General features: G+C 43.1%; 1 protein-coding gene across 1 annotated transcript in view; it reads left to right on the top strand.

The window, feature by feature from the left end:
- Positions 1-2,709: 2,709 nt before the first annotated feature.
- Positions 2,710-16,205, top strand: part of l(2)37Cb (DEAH-box helicase 16 lethal (2) 37Cb) — a 98,550-nt gene continuing 85,054 nt past the window's right edge. Inside the window, exons 1-4 of the mRNA XM_084609054.1 lie at positions 2,710-3,389; positions 7,224-7,367; positions 11,156-11,214; positions 14,773-14,953. Coding sequence (XP_084465180.1) covers positions 3,192-3,389; positions 7,224-7,367; positions 11,156-11,214; positions 14,773-14,953 — 582 coding nt within the window. The 5' untranslated portion in view covers positions 2,710-3,191. The remainder of the gene's footprint in view (positions 3,390-7,223; positions 7,368-11,155; positions 11,215-14,772; positions 14,954-16,205) is intronic.

The following is a 16,205-nucleotide window of genomic DNA, read 5'->3' as shown; positions in this document are numbered from 1 at the left end:
TCATCTCTGAAGCCTTTCCCTAAACGAAGGCACCTGCACGACAAATGAAACCATTACAGTCATTGGCTTAGAAAGGCAAAGTTTTGCCCTATCCCTCATTTCACCAAATAAACTTGAACAAAACGTTGCGGGCTAGTTGGTTCATTGCAAGGGGGAACAGCGCAATTATACACACGGACAAAAGGGGAGGACAAGACACACACACCAAGTAATTCAGCATTTGTTTTTGTTTTTTTACTGAAGGATATAGGACGATGCCTCAGTAACCTGTGATTCATTGATAATGGTGCAAAGTAACTCAGGGGGCGAATTTAAACAGGCAAGGTAGAACAATAGGACTAAAATTTTATATGGAGAAAATGAAAGTAACACTTAACAGGCTAGGATAGCAGATAGGAGTTTACGATAGGTAGCAAGGACCTCGAAGTGGTTAGGAAATATGTCATAAATACAGGTATAGCAACCGCCTGTCTCTTCTATGGCAGTCAAATAACTAGAAGAATAAAATTGACTTGGAGTACATTTGGCAGGTACTAGCTCTCAGATCATGAATGGCAGCTGCCCAGTAGTATACCTCAAAAAGTAAATAGTATATCTGACAGCTGTATCTTTTTGGTACTGCCTATTGGGCAGCAATGAGAAGACTAATAAAAAGGTTTCAACATAACTTTTAGACAATGCAGACAGTTTTGATATAGAAAACGATAGATTTAACACTAAGAGACAGTAAGTAAGCAGAGAGAGTGGTCAGGAATAAACGTGAGTTATTAATATTTTAGTTGAAACCAAGAACAAATGGACATGGCAGGGCATTTAATATTTGGGCAAGCTAGCCGTTGGTTGCTATAGGGTAACTGACTGCATTTCAAAAGAAGGCAAACGTCACAGAGGGAGGCGGAAAGGTGGGTGAATGAGATCAGGAAGTTTGTGAGGACTAGGCGGGTGCAGCTGGCACAAGACACGGTTAATTAGCTGATGTATATGGCAGAGGCCTTTTCCCTGCCGTGGGTGCGGTCAACATGATGGCAATGGTGTGCATTGAAAAGCACTCATAATACTTCCAAAAAAAAAAAAAGAGTGCTTACCATGTTATGCCATTATTGCTATGCATACACTTGAGTCACACGCACTGTATGCCATGTGCAAATTATCCTTTCTTTAGTTTGTTTTTACAGACAGTGCACACTATATATGTATGTTTCTCATGTATTTTTTATTGCATGCATAGTTCATCTCTGTTTGTCTAAATTTTAATTCCTGCACATGGCTTCGTTTTTTTTTTGTTCTTCTTTGTAATGAAATTGCGTTCATTCCAATGTAAATAATGTACATAATAAATAAACTTAATTGAATTTTCAATGGCTTCGAAGTCTTCCCTGCATATCATGCCTTCTACAAGAAAATGAATGTATCGATTGCTTTTACTTGCATAGAAAAGTTGATGCATGGTGTGAAAGCTACAGGTACTGTATGTTCTGCTAAATTTATGGAGGGCATGGGAGCTCTGTGTTCAGTTCTGAGATTTTTTTTTAAACTATATCAAGCAGAAATCTTCACCATTTAGGGTATAGTTTATGGAAAAATCGTCAGTTGGTTCCAGCTGGAGCCAGTTAGGTCCAGAATAGCCCCACGAGCTTAACTAGCTGTTAAAGATTTTTGTCCAGTTAAAAAAATGATTTTTTTTTAATTAGAACGGTATGATCGAATGAGGGCAGGCATAATAAAAATGCAGCTTTGATGAATGCTGCTGTGAGAGACATGGTAAACATTACTGTTATAATCAGCTTATTTTCTTTATTTATTTTGCTTAACGGTTTAATTATTATTGTTAATTAAGTGGGACCGTATATACATATGTATAAAATGAAAAAAATTAAGATCCCGAAAGTAAAATGGATATATATATATATATATATATATATATATATATATATATATATATATATATATATATATATATATATAGTATATGCCAGCTGGTGAATTCAATGACGACCCCATCATGAAGGTTCTGTGCATGATCGAGGTAAGTGCCGCCGAAACGCCACTTGGATTAAATGCTAGCTAAAAATATGCCATTTTATTAGCTGCATAGAATTAAGTTGCGTAATATGCAGGTATATATCGATAAGCCTATAATTTTGATGATCGACGTAACTCCGCAAATGCGCGGTTCGAATGATCACAATTAAAGGTATCGTTCAAGAACAATATCTCTAAGCTCACATCGAGTGCACATAGTAAGTTTGTTTAATCATCATTCACATTTCTGTTGCCGCAGCTATATTATAGTGTGAAACTGAACGATATTCGCGCGCTCTTTAGGCGAAGATTTGCAAAAAAAAGTGAATAAATAGCTGGAAAGACTGCTTATGCTAGCATAAGGAATTTTAGGTTCCCGCTGCTGGCTTGCCACAACGAGTGCAGGGTACACAAGCGGCCGTTATGGCTCAAAAGTTGAAGCAGCTGGCGATTTACCTCGGCGACGCTTTCCACGCAGCCGCCGCGCCGGAGCAAAGCTTTTTTTATATGTGTTTTTTTGCCGACGCCATGATGTCATTGGTCGCTTGTAAAGCAGAGGCCCCGCCCCTAGACCGATTTGGTGTGAATGTAGCATCACCCAAGAAAAGGCGGTGGGTAAAAGAGAAGGAGAGACGTTGCAGCGTCCGGCTTCAAAAAAGTGACGTCAGGGCCTCTCCTTAGTTCTTTCCTTCCTCCATGCTTCAAGTATATTTCATAGGAACTAAGAAAATAGAAAAATATTCTAAACAAGGCTCGCTGAAACAAGCTGAGAGACCCGACTTCCGGCTTCAACCATTATGACTTCAGAGCTTCTTCTGTTCCCATCTCCATGACCATCTATGCAAGCGCACTTCCCCTGACATGGCGGCGCGCATTCGACATGTCGTCGTTTTCCCCGTGTTCCCGTGTGTTGTTGTTTCCAACCATGGTACTAGCTAACGGTTAAACGACGTCCGTTTTGCGTACTAACGGTGCAGATCGCGTCGTCAACCAGTGAAGACCGAGGTGTAACACAGGAAATAAATCTTCCGCAGTTGCCTATGTAGTGTCAAGTGCTACGCGGCTGTTGCGTTGTGTACTACGCAGCGCAACGTGCGAGTCGGCCGGTCAGCGATCGCTTGGCTGAGCTACAGTGCTGAGCGCAACTTGCAGGACCGTTGGTGCCAGCCATGGCTGCCGTCGAAGAGTGGGTCAGCGATCAGCTGCACTCCATTTTGGGTTTGAGCGATCGCTATGTTACTCAATTTCTGGTTAACATGGCCCAGAAGAGCTCCTCGCGGCAAGACCTCGTTGAGAAGATACGTGAAACGGGCACCATTTCGGTGAACGACGATGTTGTGCGATTCATGGGACAGTTGTGGGACAAGGTATGCAGCGAGTAAGCGTGTTGTTATATGTATGTCTTTATCTCGGTTTTATCATACCGGCGTTATAGGTCAGTGATGCACGAAATGATGACACGCCACTTTCATGGCGCCCTGTGTAGCGGGTGGTCAGATTTATTTTGATTTTGGTCATGATGCGACCGCACGTTGAACCATGCGATCGTACTTGGAGGACATTATTAGTTTCAGATGCAGGGCTTCACTTTAATGATGGTGATGTGCTTTGTTGGATTGCGTAGTTAACAAAGGAGATGGAGTCTAAATATTCATAGATTAAATTTTGGATGACTTTTCCTGTTGCTTCATTTTTGAGGTTGGGTAAGTGGGTCACTAGCATGGAAGGCAGTGAATCTGTTTTATCATGTGTACAGAGTGTCCAAGCTAACTTTAGCCAAGGGTTAAAAAATAAAAATTGAGTTGGACCAAAGAAACCACTTGTATACTGCTGCCAGCCATCTGGCGCACCACAGGGAATTTTTGTGTCGGAATTAACTCATTAGTAATTAATATAATCTTTATAATTTGCTAACTATTGCCTTTGACAATAAATGAATTTGCCGGGTTGGAGAGCACCTTCCAAAACCCCCATTTCATCTATTTCTGATTACAGATAGCCTCACCTGTATCGATTGTCCACGCTCTAAAGGAAGCCCGCGAAATACAAACAAAATATCACGTGACTGGCACATTCCTTGTGTTGGAGCCAACTCATTAGTAATTAAGATACTCTTTCTAATTTACCAACTATTGCCTTCGACAAAAGTGATTTGCAGGGTTTGAGAGCACCTTCCAAAACCCCCATTTTATTTATTTTTGATAAATAAAGCCTAACGTGTATCGATTATTCAAGCTCTAAAGAAAGCCCGCAAAATACAAAAAATATCACGTGACTGGCGCCCAAGATTGTGCTACTCTCAACCTTGGTTTCAGTGAATGAAATCAACTGTGGCCATAGTTCCATGACCTCGTTGCAGTGGCAGGCCGATATGACTGCGGTGGTTTCTATGTCCGCTTCAGGCAGTTGGCACACGTGACGATGCAAGTCGCAGCAAGCTCACCGCGCTGGCTGCAGCCATCCCCAACACATCAGCCTACCGCTGGGACTGCAGGCTGTCGAGTCATGACCGCAGCTAATTTCGTCCACTCAGACCACGATCAGAGCACCACAATCATGGCGCATGAATGCATTAGTCACAGGACATTTTTTGTATTTCGCGGGCTTCCTTTAAAGCTTGCAAGAAACGATACACGTGAGGCCTTCCTTATCGGAAATAAATAATGACAGTTTCAGAGTGTGCTCTACATTTATTGTCTAAAGGCAATACTTACTAAGTTAGAAAGATTATCTTAATTACGAGTTAGTTAATTGCAAAATAAAACATTGCACCAGATGGCTGGCAGCTGTATACAAGCAGCTTCTCAAGCTTATCTGAAATGTTTTATTTCTAACCCTTGGCTAAAGTTAGCTTGAACACCCAGTATATGCCGTGTTTCAAGCACACCTGTATTCACATTTTTAAAAGAAACAACGAAATCTTATGGATTTTTATTTACTCATTTTTTATTCATAACTCTAGCCAGGTGCTCAGCAATTGAAAGGTTGCAGTGTAGAATAAAGAAAAAAAAAACGCTTCTTCAATAACACAACACGCATGCTGATCTGAAACACATTTCCATTCCCTAACAGAACAAACAAAAAATAACGTAAATGTTAGTTCTGGTATGGTATTCTAAAACCCTAAATCAGTGTTCTGAATAAAAAGACACAGTGGGGCCAGTGTTTTCTTTTAAATGCTCTTCTTGTTTGTACATATTTGAATGAAAATGTGAAGTATCATTTTCTTCCTTGACATGAAAGAATTTCCCACTCTGTTTCACTTTTGTTGCCAATGCAACTATTGGTTCTCGGGTACTCGCACAAGGCAAACCTTGCTGCTCAGTTCTGAATTTTTTCTTGTTTATTGCTCAGTGTTATATGCCAAGGGTCTCATACGGCACAAGTGTATTGGGCATTGCTCGAATTTATTGTAAAGTGTGGCACGTGTCCCAGATTTTTCTTTTTAATGTTTAAGGTCCTGGCAGCTTTGGGTTATGGGCTGGGGCTGATGTGTAATTACTGATGAGCTTACCCTTTTGTTCTGAGCACACACACACATAACATGAATACAGAGGGTGCTAGATAAATGGGTTGGGAGGGAGGGGGGGTGCTGATATGTCTGAGCTGTGTCCAGTTTTCTCGTTGCATTTCTGCAGTTGTTCATTCAAAATAGCATGGTGAAAATTTTGCATGAGGCTGGAGAGTTGCATGAGCTTGGCAGCCAGTGGCACATTGTTTCTTCTTAGCTTGACCAGGCCAGAAACAACGTGCCATGTCTGTTGGCTCATTCTTGTGACCTCAATTGCTTGCTGGGAAGTAATATATCGACACTTCATGTCTTTACTGTTGGCAGTGGAGGACACATTAAAAAAGAAGGCTAGCAATTTTTCCAAGCTTTCTTTTTCAAAACCTGTGCACGTGGGTGTTTTGACCTATTGTACCATCAAAGTTGTGCTTCTATGACTTGTTCTAGAGCATGCAACTTCTCACTAACCAGTGGAATATCTTGTCTGCTGTGAGAGGTTACACTGCTACTGAATGGGACTGCAACCACAGACACCATGGGCATCTGGGGTGTTTCCTTTCTTTTTTCTTTTTTTTGTGCCAGGCTTGAAAATAGTTCGAGGGCCACTTTTGACGGTTGATGAGAATTCAGTGCATGTCTTTTCAGGCCATGTGGTGGTGTATCTAAGCGGATAATGTTTAAAAGTGATGCAGGAAAGGGGTTGGTAGCTGCAATGAATAGCTAAGTGTAACTGAAAAGGTGGGTCACAATAATGATGTGTGACTATTCTGGAAGGTCACAGTTATACAAAAGAACTTTTCCTTCATAATTTAACGAATGTTTCATGATGTAATCTCCAAGCGCTTACTTTGGCGGCTCAATTTGATTATATGCCTAATGTGTGTGTCATTCTGCCAAGCATTGATGCTTCTTCATTTGAACTGCCCCAGCTGGGAAGTAGGCTTATTTACAGCCTGTTTTCATAAAAAGACTGAGTGCCAAAGGGTCGAAACAGACAGCATGCGATAAGAAAGATAGAACTGGCATACTTTCAACAGTTAATTGTTCGCACCAGATGCTGGTGAATATAAGCAAAAGAATTTAGAGGGAGAACAGGAACCAAACATCCACATGAGGGGTATGGAAATCGGAGTAAAAACGGTAGCCACACACCATATTTCACTGTTTTCTATCTGAAATATAGATGGTAAGAGATTGGGTGCTTATGTAGTCACTACCACATCTTTTGATATGGAATGCCTTGACCAGTTCACAGGCTATCTTGTCTTTATTCCTGTTCCCCTCAGTTTCCCTCAGCCTCGCTTCATACATATTCGTGTCTTTTTCACAGCAGGCTTTATAGTGTGTGTTAAATAAGTTCCGTGCCATTCTTCAAATCGCGATTCTAATCAATAATACAACAGCCAATTTGGCCAATCTACATTTTCTCGCATGTGAGAGGTATAGCTCTCTTACTCAGCACTGACTGTTTTGGCTCTTAATCTGTTATGAAAATAAGCATTAATGAGTCCCTTTGCAAGTATTACTATTACTAAGACTGTCTAAGAAACTACTTCGGAGTTGTATTGCAAAGTGAGCATAGAGATTGGCCATCCCAGTGCTTAGTGCTCTGGTAGTATGTCATACTTTTATTGCCATCTTTCTGGCAGGTGTAGTATAAGTATGCTGTTCTGCCCATGTTTAACATATGCAGGTGCCACACAAAGAACTTCGGGAGAAACCTGCACGGGCCCACGAGCGGGCCATGCGTGAAGTGCTCGAGCAGAACGCTAAATATGCACTGCTGTCTGACAGTGATGAAGAGGCACCTTCGAGAGCATCAGCTGGCACTTCGAAGGTGGGTCTTGTGGCCAGAGAGGCTGTTGCAGTAAAATATGATACACTGGGGTGGGTAGAGTAGTGGCGCGTGGTAAAACAAACATATGCTAGTTTCTTCCGATCGGTCCATAATTGACTTTTGTCCAGTGCATTTAGGGGATTCCTAGGAATTGTGGATTTCTAATGATCAAATAGTTATTATTAAAAATTGTTCGCTATTTTAGTTATTTTCTGACCCATTGTGGTGCTCTTCATGGACCAACTGATTCATAACTCTCCAGTGTTCAGTACTCAAGACCATTTTCCCTTCATTTCCTGTTGCAGCCCTCTGGTAATACTATAATGTTACTCCAAATAACAAAATGTCTGTGCTTTGCGATGAGCCACTGAAAGCACATTCCAGGCATTTCTATGTTGCGTTGACATACAAAGCTGGTAAAGGGCACCTGACAAACGTAGGGCACTTTAGTCTGACAACATTAGTCTGTAGGTTGAATAATTATGATTAATCTTTGTAAAAAGATTGCGTGCATTGTGAAAAATGCTGAAAATTTAAAGAAACGCCTGCTTATATTTTCTCAGTCTAGCCAGTTCCCTTTTCTACGCAGATAACAAAGGTGCTTGCCCTCTATGTAATGATTCCTTCAGGTTTTGTCATAATACTGTGGTACCAAAACATTATGATTTACAGGCACAAATGTGCTTTTTCAAGATCTGTTTACCTCTGCACTGGGCCTGTACGGTATCACTGCATAGTTGTTTTTTTTTATTGCAAAGCAAATGTTTGTCTCGATTTCCAGTTCATTCATGTTTCTGTGGGGGTTATGCATTGTATCTCCCTGCCGTCATAGTCTGAGTTGTTTTGGGATGTTAAACTTCATAAACACCCGCCACGGTGGCTCAGGGGTTAGGCGCTCGGCTGCTGAACCCAACGAAACATGACGAAATCCTAGCTGCGGCAGCTACTTTTCGATGGAGGTGAAGGCGCCCATGTACCGTGCGATGTCTGTGAGGTGGTCGAAATTTCCGGAGTCCCCTTCTACAGCATCCCTCATAGCCTGGGTTGCCTTGTGCCCTATAAACGAACCAACTAAACCCCATTAACCATTCTTCATTCTTTCCTCTAGTTAGTTTCTATATCTGATTTTTTTTTCCATAGCTTCGTTGTTCACTTGCTACGCACTGTCTCTACTAGAAGCACCAATGAAAATGCATGTGGCTGAGGCAGGTTGCATGACACTCACACCTCAACACTTCCACTACTCCTTCAGCTGTGTCACATTTTGGCCTTTTAGTTTTGCCGTAGTCTTTTAATGTCATGAAACTCCCGCCAATCTTTGATTCTGGAACAAAGTGGGCTTCGGGCAGCACCACCAATTGAACGGTGATGAGTGGCAGCCAATATGGGGTTGTACCATATTGGTTGTATTGTTGCTTAAAATTCTTTATGCACCCAGGCTGCCACTCTTTTCTCTTTGTTTTCCTGAATGCACTACAGTGGGAGTGGGTGTAATGCCTCTGTTGCACTTTTATTACATCCAATTATTCATGCATATAATTGAGAGTGAGTGGTGCTGTGGCTGGCTTTCCTGCTTGTTTGCGTGCAGGGCTTTACTCTTGGTTCAAAGCATTGGTTAAAGTCGCAGTATATTCTTATTCACCCGCATAACACATGCAGTGGCTGAGTAATGCACTACAAGTTGCATTAGCAGGTGGCACTTGGGCCTTTTACTTCGTGCTATATTAGTTTTCATTAGCTGCACGTCACTGAAAAACTTTGGGGGATATTTAGGCTTCATCCTTGGTATGACGGCTCCCATTGAGGATCATCATTTGCATGCATGTACTTTACTGCTCGCCTAATGACTAACCCTATAATTTATGCCTCTATTGTTTTGCATATACTCATTAGCATGCAGTTGTAAGCTACCACAAACTATATGAACATGACTGTGTGGCGGCTGACTGGGGATCAGAGGGCTTGATTCTCATTGCATCCCAAAGGGGCTCCTGCCAAGTCATTCTTGTCATGTGGTCTCGTAGCGTCGCAACCCACTGTGGGATTAGTGCTTGGCCACATGGCCTGCCAGCCACCCCCTGCCACAGTCATGGCCATGATCACTTAATGCAGTGTTGCCACTATTATGCTTATTTAGGGCCTCTATTGTTCAACACATTGCGCTAATAAAACCATTATTTTTATTACCTATAAATTAGGGTAGATTTAAAGGAAGGAAGTGATATTCTGCCTGCCTTTGATTCTTGAGTTATTTTCGGGAAACTTCGGTAGTTTGTTTCACCAGTGAACATAGTTTGGAGATACATTGCGCAGATTGACTAGCCATCCTTTCCCAACCACACCCTTTAGGAGCTGTCCATAAATCCACCCCTACTAAGAATGGCTGCTACTGATGGATGTCATACTTGGTACTGTTTTACACATCATTATGTCAACACTACAGTGTAGTTACTTTCACTTTATTTACTTGCACAGCTGCTGTGGTTGCTTTGATTCACTTGCACTCGGACTCGGAGCTTGCAAATGGTGTGCTTTGGCGGGCATGGCTGTACCTTTGAAATGATAAGTCAGATATTGCGCGGCGACATTGATAGTACAAACAGTTCTCATTATAATTTCTGAAGTGTTCAGGCACGTTGTACAGCTATGGAATGCGGCACGGTTCACAAAAAAATGTAGTATATTCTGGCATATTCTGACATCTTAGGCAATGGTGGCCTGATCCATGTACAAATGGAATCTTGCACTCAATAAATAGCACTGAATGAAGACATCGAGCATGGTTACGACAAAGACGTCAGAATAAGCATACTCTATCCTTTAGCATACATAAACTCATGAACAAATGCACCAACTTGCCCAGTTTAGCATCGTTGTGCCTTTGTACGGTGTCATCTTTGAGCATTGGCTACTTCTGTCAGAGGGATGCAGTGATGTTGCTCATGATGCTGGCAGTTATCAATGCAAACAAAGTGCGTGACATCAGAATATTTTTGGTATACTACTTGCGCATGTTGAAAATTGAAAGAAAAGCCTCATAACAGCATGTTACCACTCCTTGTGCTGTTAGGAACATGAAGTGAATCAAAAGAGTAAGAGCTTCTGCATTGTTGCTCACTCACCCAGAATTGCCTACCTCAGAGCCTGAAGCAATCCCTTATGTGCACACACACACTACTCAGCCCCACAACTAAAGCAGTATATTCACATACTGTGAACTTGAATGCTGCCGCTAAGGAATAACTCAAAGGTGCTGCTCAAAGGGCACCAGTAAAAGACCGCCCTTGGGACTCCGCCGGCTGCTGACGGATCTGCTTTGGGTCTGTACCCAGCTCACCTGCAGTGTTACAGAGAAGTTTCTTGACGCTGGACACGTTAAAGGACTTTGGTTTTGTATTTATTCAGGCATGGGTAGTGAAATCAGAAACGTGGCTGAACAAGAATATTGTGAGGTAAAAAATATGTAATGATTTTACGGTTGGTTATGCCGTATTGCTACAGCATCTTCTCCCATTGTCTGCTGTGAGGGCAGGTGAGGAGATGTTCGATTAGAGGCATGTCAGCTTCTCTGTTTTGACGTGTGTCACTTCAGCTTGGTGAAGGCATTGCTAGAGCAACGAGGGATTATAGTGTGTGTGTAGTGTGCCATATTATGTGCAGCTCACTTGTGGTCAGTGGAGAAAGTGCCTTTTGCTGTATATTGGTTTGGGCCATACTCAGAAGAGGAACTCATCATTATTTTACTCTAAGGCCTCAGATTGTGACATAAAATTTGTTTGTCTTTGCAGAAGACGTCAAAAAAGAGGCATCTTCGCCGGAAAGCAGATGATGGAAGCGACGAGGAGAGGTATGCTTTGCCATTGTCTTTCACATAGCACTAGGTGAATCCAGCTAAAAAGGATATGCTAGTGTTGCTTTTGTGTTTGAAGGTTTGTGCCTACTACACTTTGTGTACTTGACGCGAGTGAGCATCAAATTCAGGTCAAGAAGTGCTGTAATGAGCGACTCTCATTCAACGCAGCTTGTTTATTGCAGATTTAGAGAAATCATATACAGCCAAACCTCGATGTAACGCACACGGAAATTGCAAATTATTGGCTATATTGGATTCTTCTCAAATATTTTTGACAATCTCATGTAATTTATACTTTGGATATTGAATGCAGTTTGCCATGAAACAGATATCGGACTTCTAACGATTGTAGGTGGCAGCCCTTGCCTCTGTACAAGTGACTGGGGCTGGTGTGGCTCATATTTGTGTGAAGGTTCGCGCATTATACTGTTCATATATAACATTCACTGATAGCAGCGCGGAAAATCCAGTGGCACGAATAGTTGTTAACCGAGCCATCGGCAATACTCCGTGTCTTTTGAGCCTGTCTACAGCACTGTAGAGGCAGTGGAGTGGACGGGTGTACAGTCAAACCCGAATATAACGAACTCGGATAGAGCGAATTATGTTTTATATCGAACACTCGAATTTCCGCTAGCATATGCATATAAAATGTATTTTTTATAACGAACTACACATCGGATATAGCAAACTAAGCACGCGCAATCAATCGCCAAACGCCCGCCAACGGGCGGGCCTTTGTGCCGGCTCCGAGTACTCTCCGGGCAGCCCACGCTGCCGGGCCGCAATACTTCTAGCGCATGCCGTTGTCAGATGGGAGGGGGATTGGCGACGACTCCGTTCCCCAAGGTCTCACACAGCGCATACGTCGTCACGCGCCCGCTAGGGTGCTCCGGACCTATTGCGCTTCGAGAAAGAAGAAACACCGGCCAGAACTGGTTTCAAGTTTGGGCGAAGGGAAGGGCAGAATCTTCGAAGGGAAGGCAGCCTCCGAACAACGAACGCGTCAGTGGCGCACTTTCCCGCATCTTCGGAGCTTTCTTTGTTCGCGTTTGCAAGTCGTGCTGCTGCTATCAACGCAACAGCGGTTTTGCAGCCCCTCGATCAGGGGATCATCCGCGCTTTCAAGCTGGGCTACAGGAAACGCGTCGTTGAGCGGCTGTTGGTGAAATTGCGGGTTAACGACGAGCTCAAGATTAATTTGCTGGCCGCAGTAGAAATGATTAACCGTGCCTGGCAAGACGTGACGCAATCCACAATCCGCAACTGCTTCCACCATGCTGGACTATGTCGAGAGGATGCAGAAGCTGCTAGTGAAGCACGCACTGTGCAAGATGACAGCGATGTTGCCACGCTGTGGGAAGAACTCGCTGATGTTTCGGACGCTGTGCCTGAAGAAGTTGCGCTGGAGGATTTTCTCACTGTTGACAACAATGTAGCCGTGACAGTCGCAGACATGCTGGCATCTGGTGCGAACGAGGAGACCGAGGAGCCGCCGCCGGAAGATGATCACCCTCGCCTGACGTTGCACGAAGCCCTCGCTGCTACCGATCTGCTGCGCCGATACTGCTCCGGAATACAGGGAAGCGGACTGGAGTTTGTGAAAATGATGTCGCGTGTGGAAAGTGTGATTCTCACTGATGGAGTTAAACGCAGTGTTCAGGCGAAAATCACTGCCTACTGCAAATAAGTGAGCATTTATCTGCAATAAATTTCTTTTGTAGATTCATAGTGAGCAGCACGGTTTTTCTTTAGTTTGTGCGTTTTCGCTGCGCTGTTCTGGACATCGTGTATAACGAATTTGGTACTGAAGTTCGTTATAAACGGGTTCGGTTATAGTGAAATACTTTATATAGCGAACAAATCGCATTGAATTATGCAGTTCGTTATAACTGGGTTTGACTGTAGCCGTATAGCCATTGTGAGTTCGTGTTAGCTATCACAGAGTGGTAAAAACAGCGATAGGTTTTTCTCTGACATACCGTTTTTCACACCACATGGTTGCGATGTGAAAAAGCCACCCATGCTGGCACTTGGCGTGCCGTGCAATAAACATTGGTGTGGGTTAGTGGTGTTATACAGGTAGGCACCCTTGCCTTTGCAGTCTCCGAAAATGTTACAAATGTCTTCGAAAATGTCGTTAAAACATAGGAAAAAATCTTGTCTAGCAAGTATTGCATGAGTTTTCTTTCCTTCACTAACTAAATTGTGCTGCTTTTGTGTGTGTGTTTATAAAATTTTGTGTTATGAATTTTGGCGGTATCAAGCTGTCAAACAATGTTTTTACCTGTTCACTATAACAAGGCTTGACCATGCTACACAGATTGTTTTATGTGCGCTCTACTCTACCTTGTTCTCTGTCTTCTGTTTAAACACTAGCAGCAGGATCACTGTAAGCAGCTACCGTCCATCTCATTTAAAATCAGTAGGATGGCTTTCCAGATGGCCAGCTGTGTGTTATAGGTACTGCAGCACTCAGAGGACCGCGCAGGGATCTTTCCTGTGGACGCGAGCTCTGCACATTAGTTGGGCTAGCTCTCTAATCTCAGTATTGATGCGTTGCTTTGACAAGGCACTGCCATGCCGCAGTGGTTTAGAGGTCATGGCACACGAAGCGTCTCTCCTTACATGACTAGATGCTTGAGTTGACCTGCTTTGCGTAAAGCTGCAGCGGCTTTGTTGGATGAACTGCTGTTGCTTGCAGACACTAACTCGTGTGGCATTTCGAAAAGCCACTTGCAGGATCTGTGTCAAGGCAGCAGCATTTATTATGATTTCATGTTGTTGGCTGTACCATAGTGTCGTTGCTTGCTGGCCACATACAGTGTACTTACTGTACTGCCAACGCATGACTTTTATTTTGTTCTTGAGCCAGTTAAGTCTAGCAGCTGCATTGCAAAATGGAACAGCTTTCTAATACCAGGCAATGAAAAATCACATTTGCACTGGTGGGAAACTCCAGAAGACAGCGGTCGCAACAAAGCTCTCTTTGCAAATCAGCTTTGCTAAAAACAGTGCAGGCTGGATTGCATACTGTTAAGGGCCGCCATTCTCTTAAACCGCCATCTTGAATGTTTGTGTGGTACCGAGAAAGGGCTGGCCTCATATTTTGCTTTTCTTTCCTCTCTAGTAGGAAGGGGCACTTTCTCGGTATTTTACGGCATATATCACCGAAAAAAAGGAAAAGACAAACAGGTAATTCATTTGTAAAAATAATTTTCTCTGAGAGAAACCAAAAACTGCGTTCTGAAGTAAGCACTGAAAAAAGTATGTCAATTAAATAAAAATAAATAAAAAGTCCAGCTTCCTAATCATAATATGATCTGGCTGTAAAAGATTAGTCGCATGGCTATCTTTTTTTATTGGTTTGTGGTCTCATTAGTTGCTCATATTGTGTCCTGTCTTACACCAAGACTCTGCTTATACAAGATATAGCATAGGCTTCTGTTGCTTTGCATTTGCTACACAAGTGGCACTCTTTATTTTTGCGGGGCCTTGTCGAAATGCATTCTTGACTTTTTCACAGGAATGCGGTGTTTTCTTTTGCTGCAGGCCGCCTGCGAGTGGAAGCAGAGAAGGGGTGAAAGTGAAGGAGGAGCCTGGGGAGGACTGGGACTCGGACCCCGAGGGTGAACGGTTGCGGGATCTCAAAGAACGAGACGAATTTGCAGCCCGGTTGCGTGATCGGGACAAGGAAAAGACTCGCAACATTGTTGAGCGGTCTGACAAAAGGGCATGTGACTTTTTTCTTTGCTGCTTGCACTCGTTGCCTTTCTTTGTTGCCCAGGATAGCAAAGCACAAGGTTTTACTGCACCTTGTGGTTTGTCTGTCAGCGCCACGTTGGTATAGTTTCATATTGGTGTAAGTTTGTGCGCACACCCTCCTCCTGCTCCCTCACTTTGTAGAAGGTGAGGCTATTTGCCATGCCTTTCCCCCAAAGACTGTGTGATTGTGCCAGGAGGAAATAGTTAGTTAATAGTAAACTAAAAATCAACACAAGAAATTAAGGACATGGAGGCAATACAAATAGGCCAGCCTAGGACCATGACTGAAACATTGAAGGTCTTCAGGGAGCGAGGCATGGGATCGAAGTTCACTTTTGGAGTGCCAGGTAGGAAGGGTCTGCAGTTCCTTGATGTTCATATAAAGTCGAGGGTACAACATGCCCTCTAGTCGTCCCACCCGAGGTCTAAAAATCCTGTCTTGAGCCTGACTTTGGCACACTCGAAGTTAATGAAGAGGAGTATGTGGTCTTGAAGTCAGTGCTCATGAAGTTCTGCCACCATCAGACAGTGTCTAGCTTTGGTCTTCAGTGTGGAAGATTAGGCTTGGCGGCTTCTGTTTATGAAGGTTTGGTAAGAAGCCTCAAACAGCTCGAAATGAGAACATCGGGGGAGGATAGGCTGATAGTAGGGCAGAAACGTCTGACTGTAACGTTCAGAATATTTGCAGCTGATTCTTTTTTTTTTTTTTCTGAGAAAGATTGCAGGAAGGCCTCGCCATGTCTTGGAGCAACAGATAGAAACAACCAAGCATAGCCCAGAAGGTGTGGTGTTAGGCACAGGGCAGGTGATGTGTGTTGTAAAGTAGAGGTAGCCTACTGAGTGGAATTTGTTTTGTGGCCATATTTGCTATACAGTTTAAACCCTTTATAAGAGACATGCACTGGGGAGCCATTTTTGTCTCTTATATAAGAGGTCCTATTATAAGTGGGGTACCATGTTCGCATTTTCTAACCAGACGTTATTTCGACGTGGGCATGCTACGGCTAAAATACGCCAAAAAGAAGGCTATATCCTGTTGTAAAAGCATTATTATAGCTTTCATTTGCATATTGCATTTGCTTGGTGGACCACCACACACTGACCATTCTTCGCAACTTTCCTACATTTATTTATTACCTACTGAAATAGTTGTAAATCTTAGCCGGCTTCACGGCTGCGTTGATGCTGTTCAATACAGCCTCCTTCAGCTTGAAAATCAG

This window comes from Amblyomma maculatum, chromosome 7, assembly GCF_055883805.1.
Source record: "Amblyomma maculatum isolate TAMU_Amacu chromosome 7, ASM5588380v1, whole genome shotgun sequence".
Taxonomy (NCBI): domain Eukaryota; kingdom Metazoa; phylum Arthropoda; class Arachnida; order Ixodida; family Ixodidae; genus Amblyomma; species Amblyomma maculatum.
The sequence above is the reverse complement of the archived record's forward strand: the minus strand, read 5'-3'. Positions and strand labels throughout refer to the sequence as shown.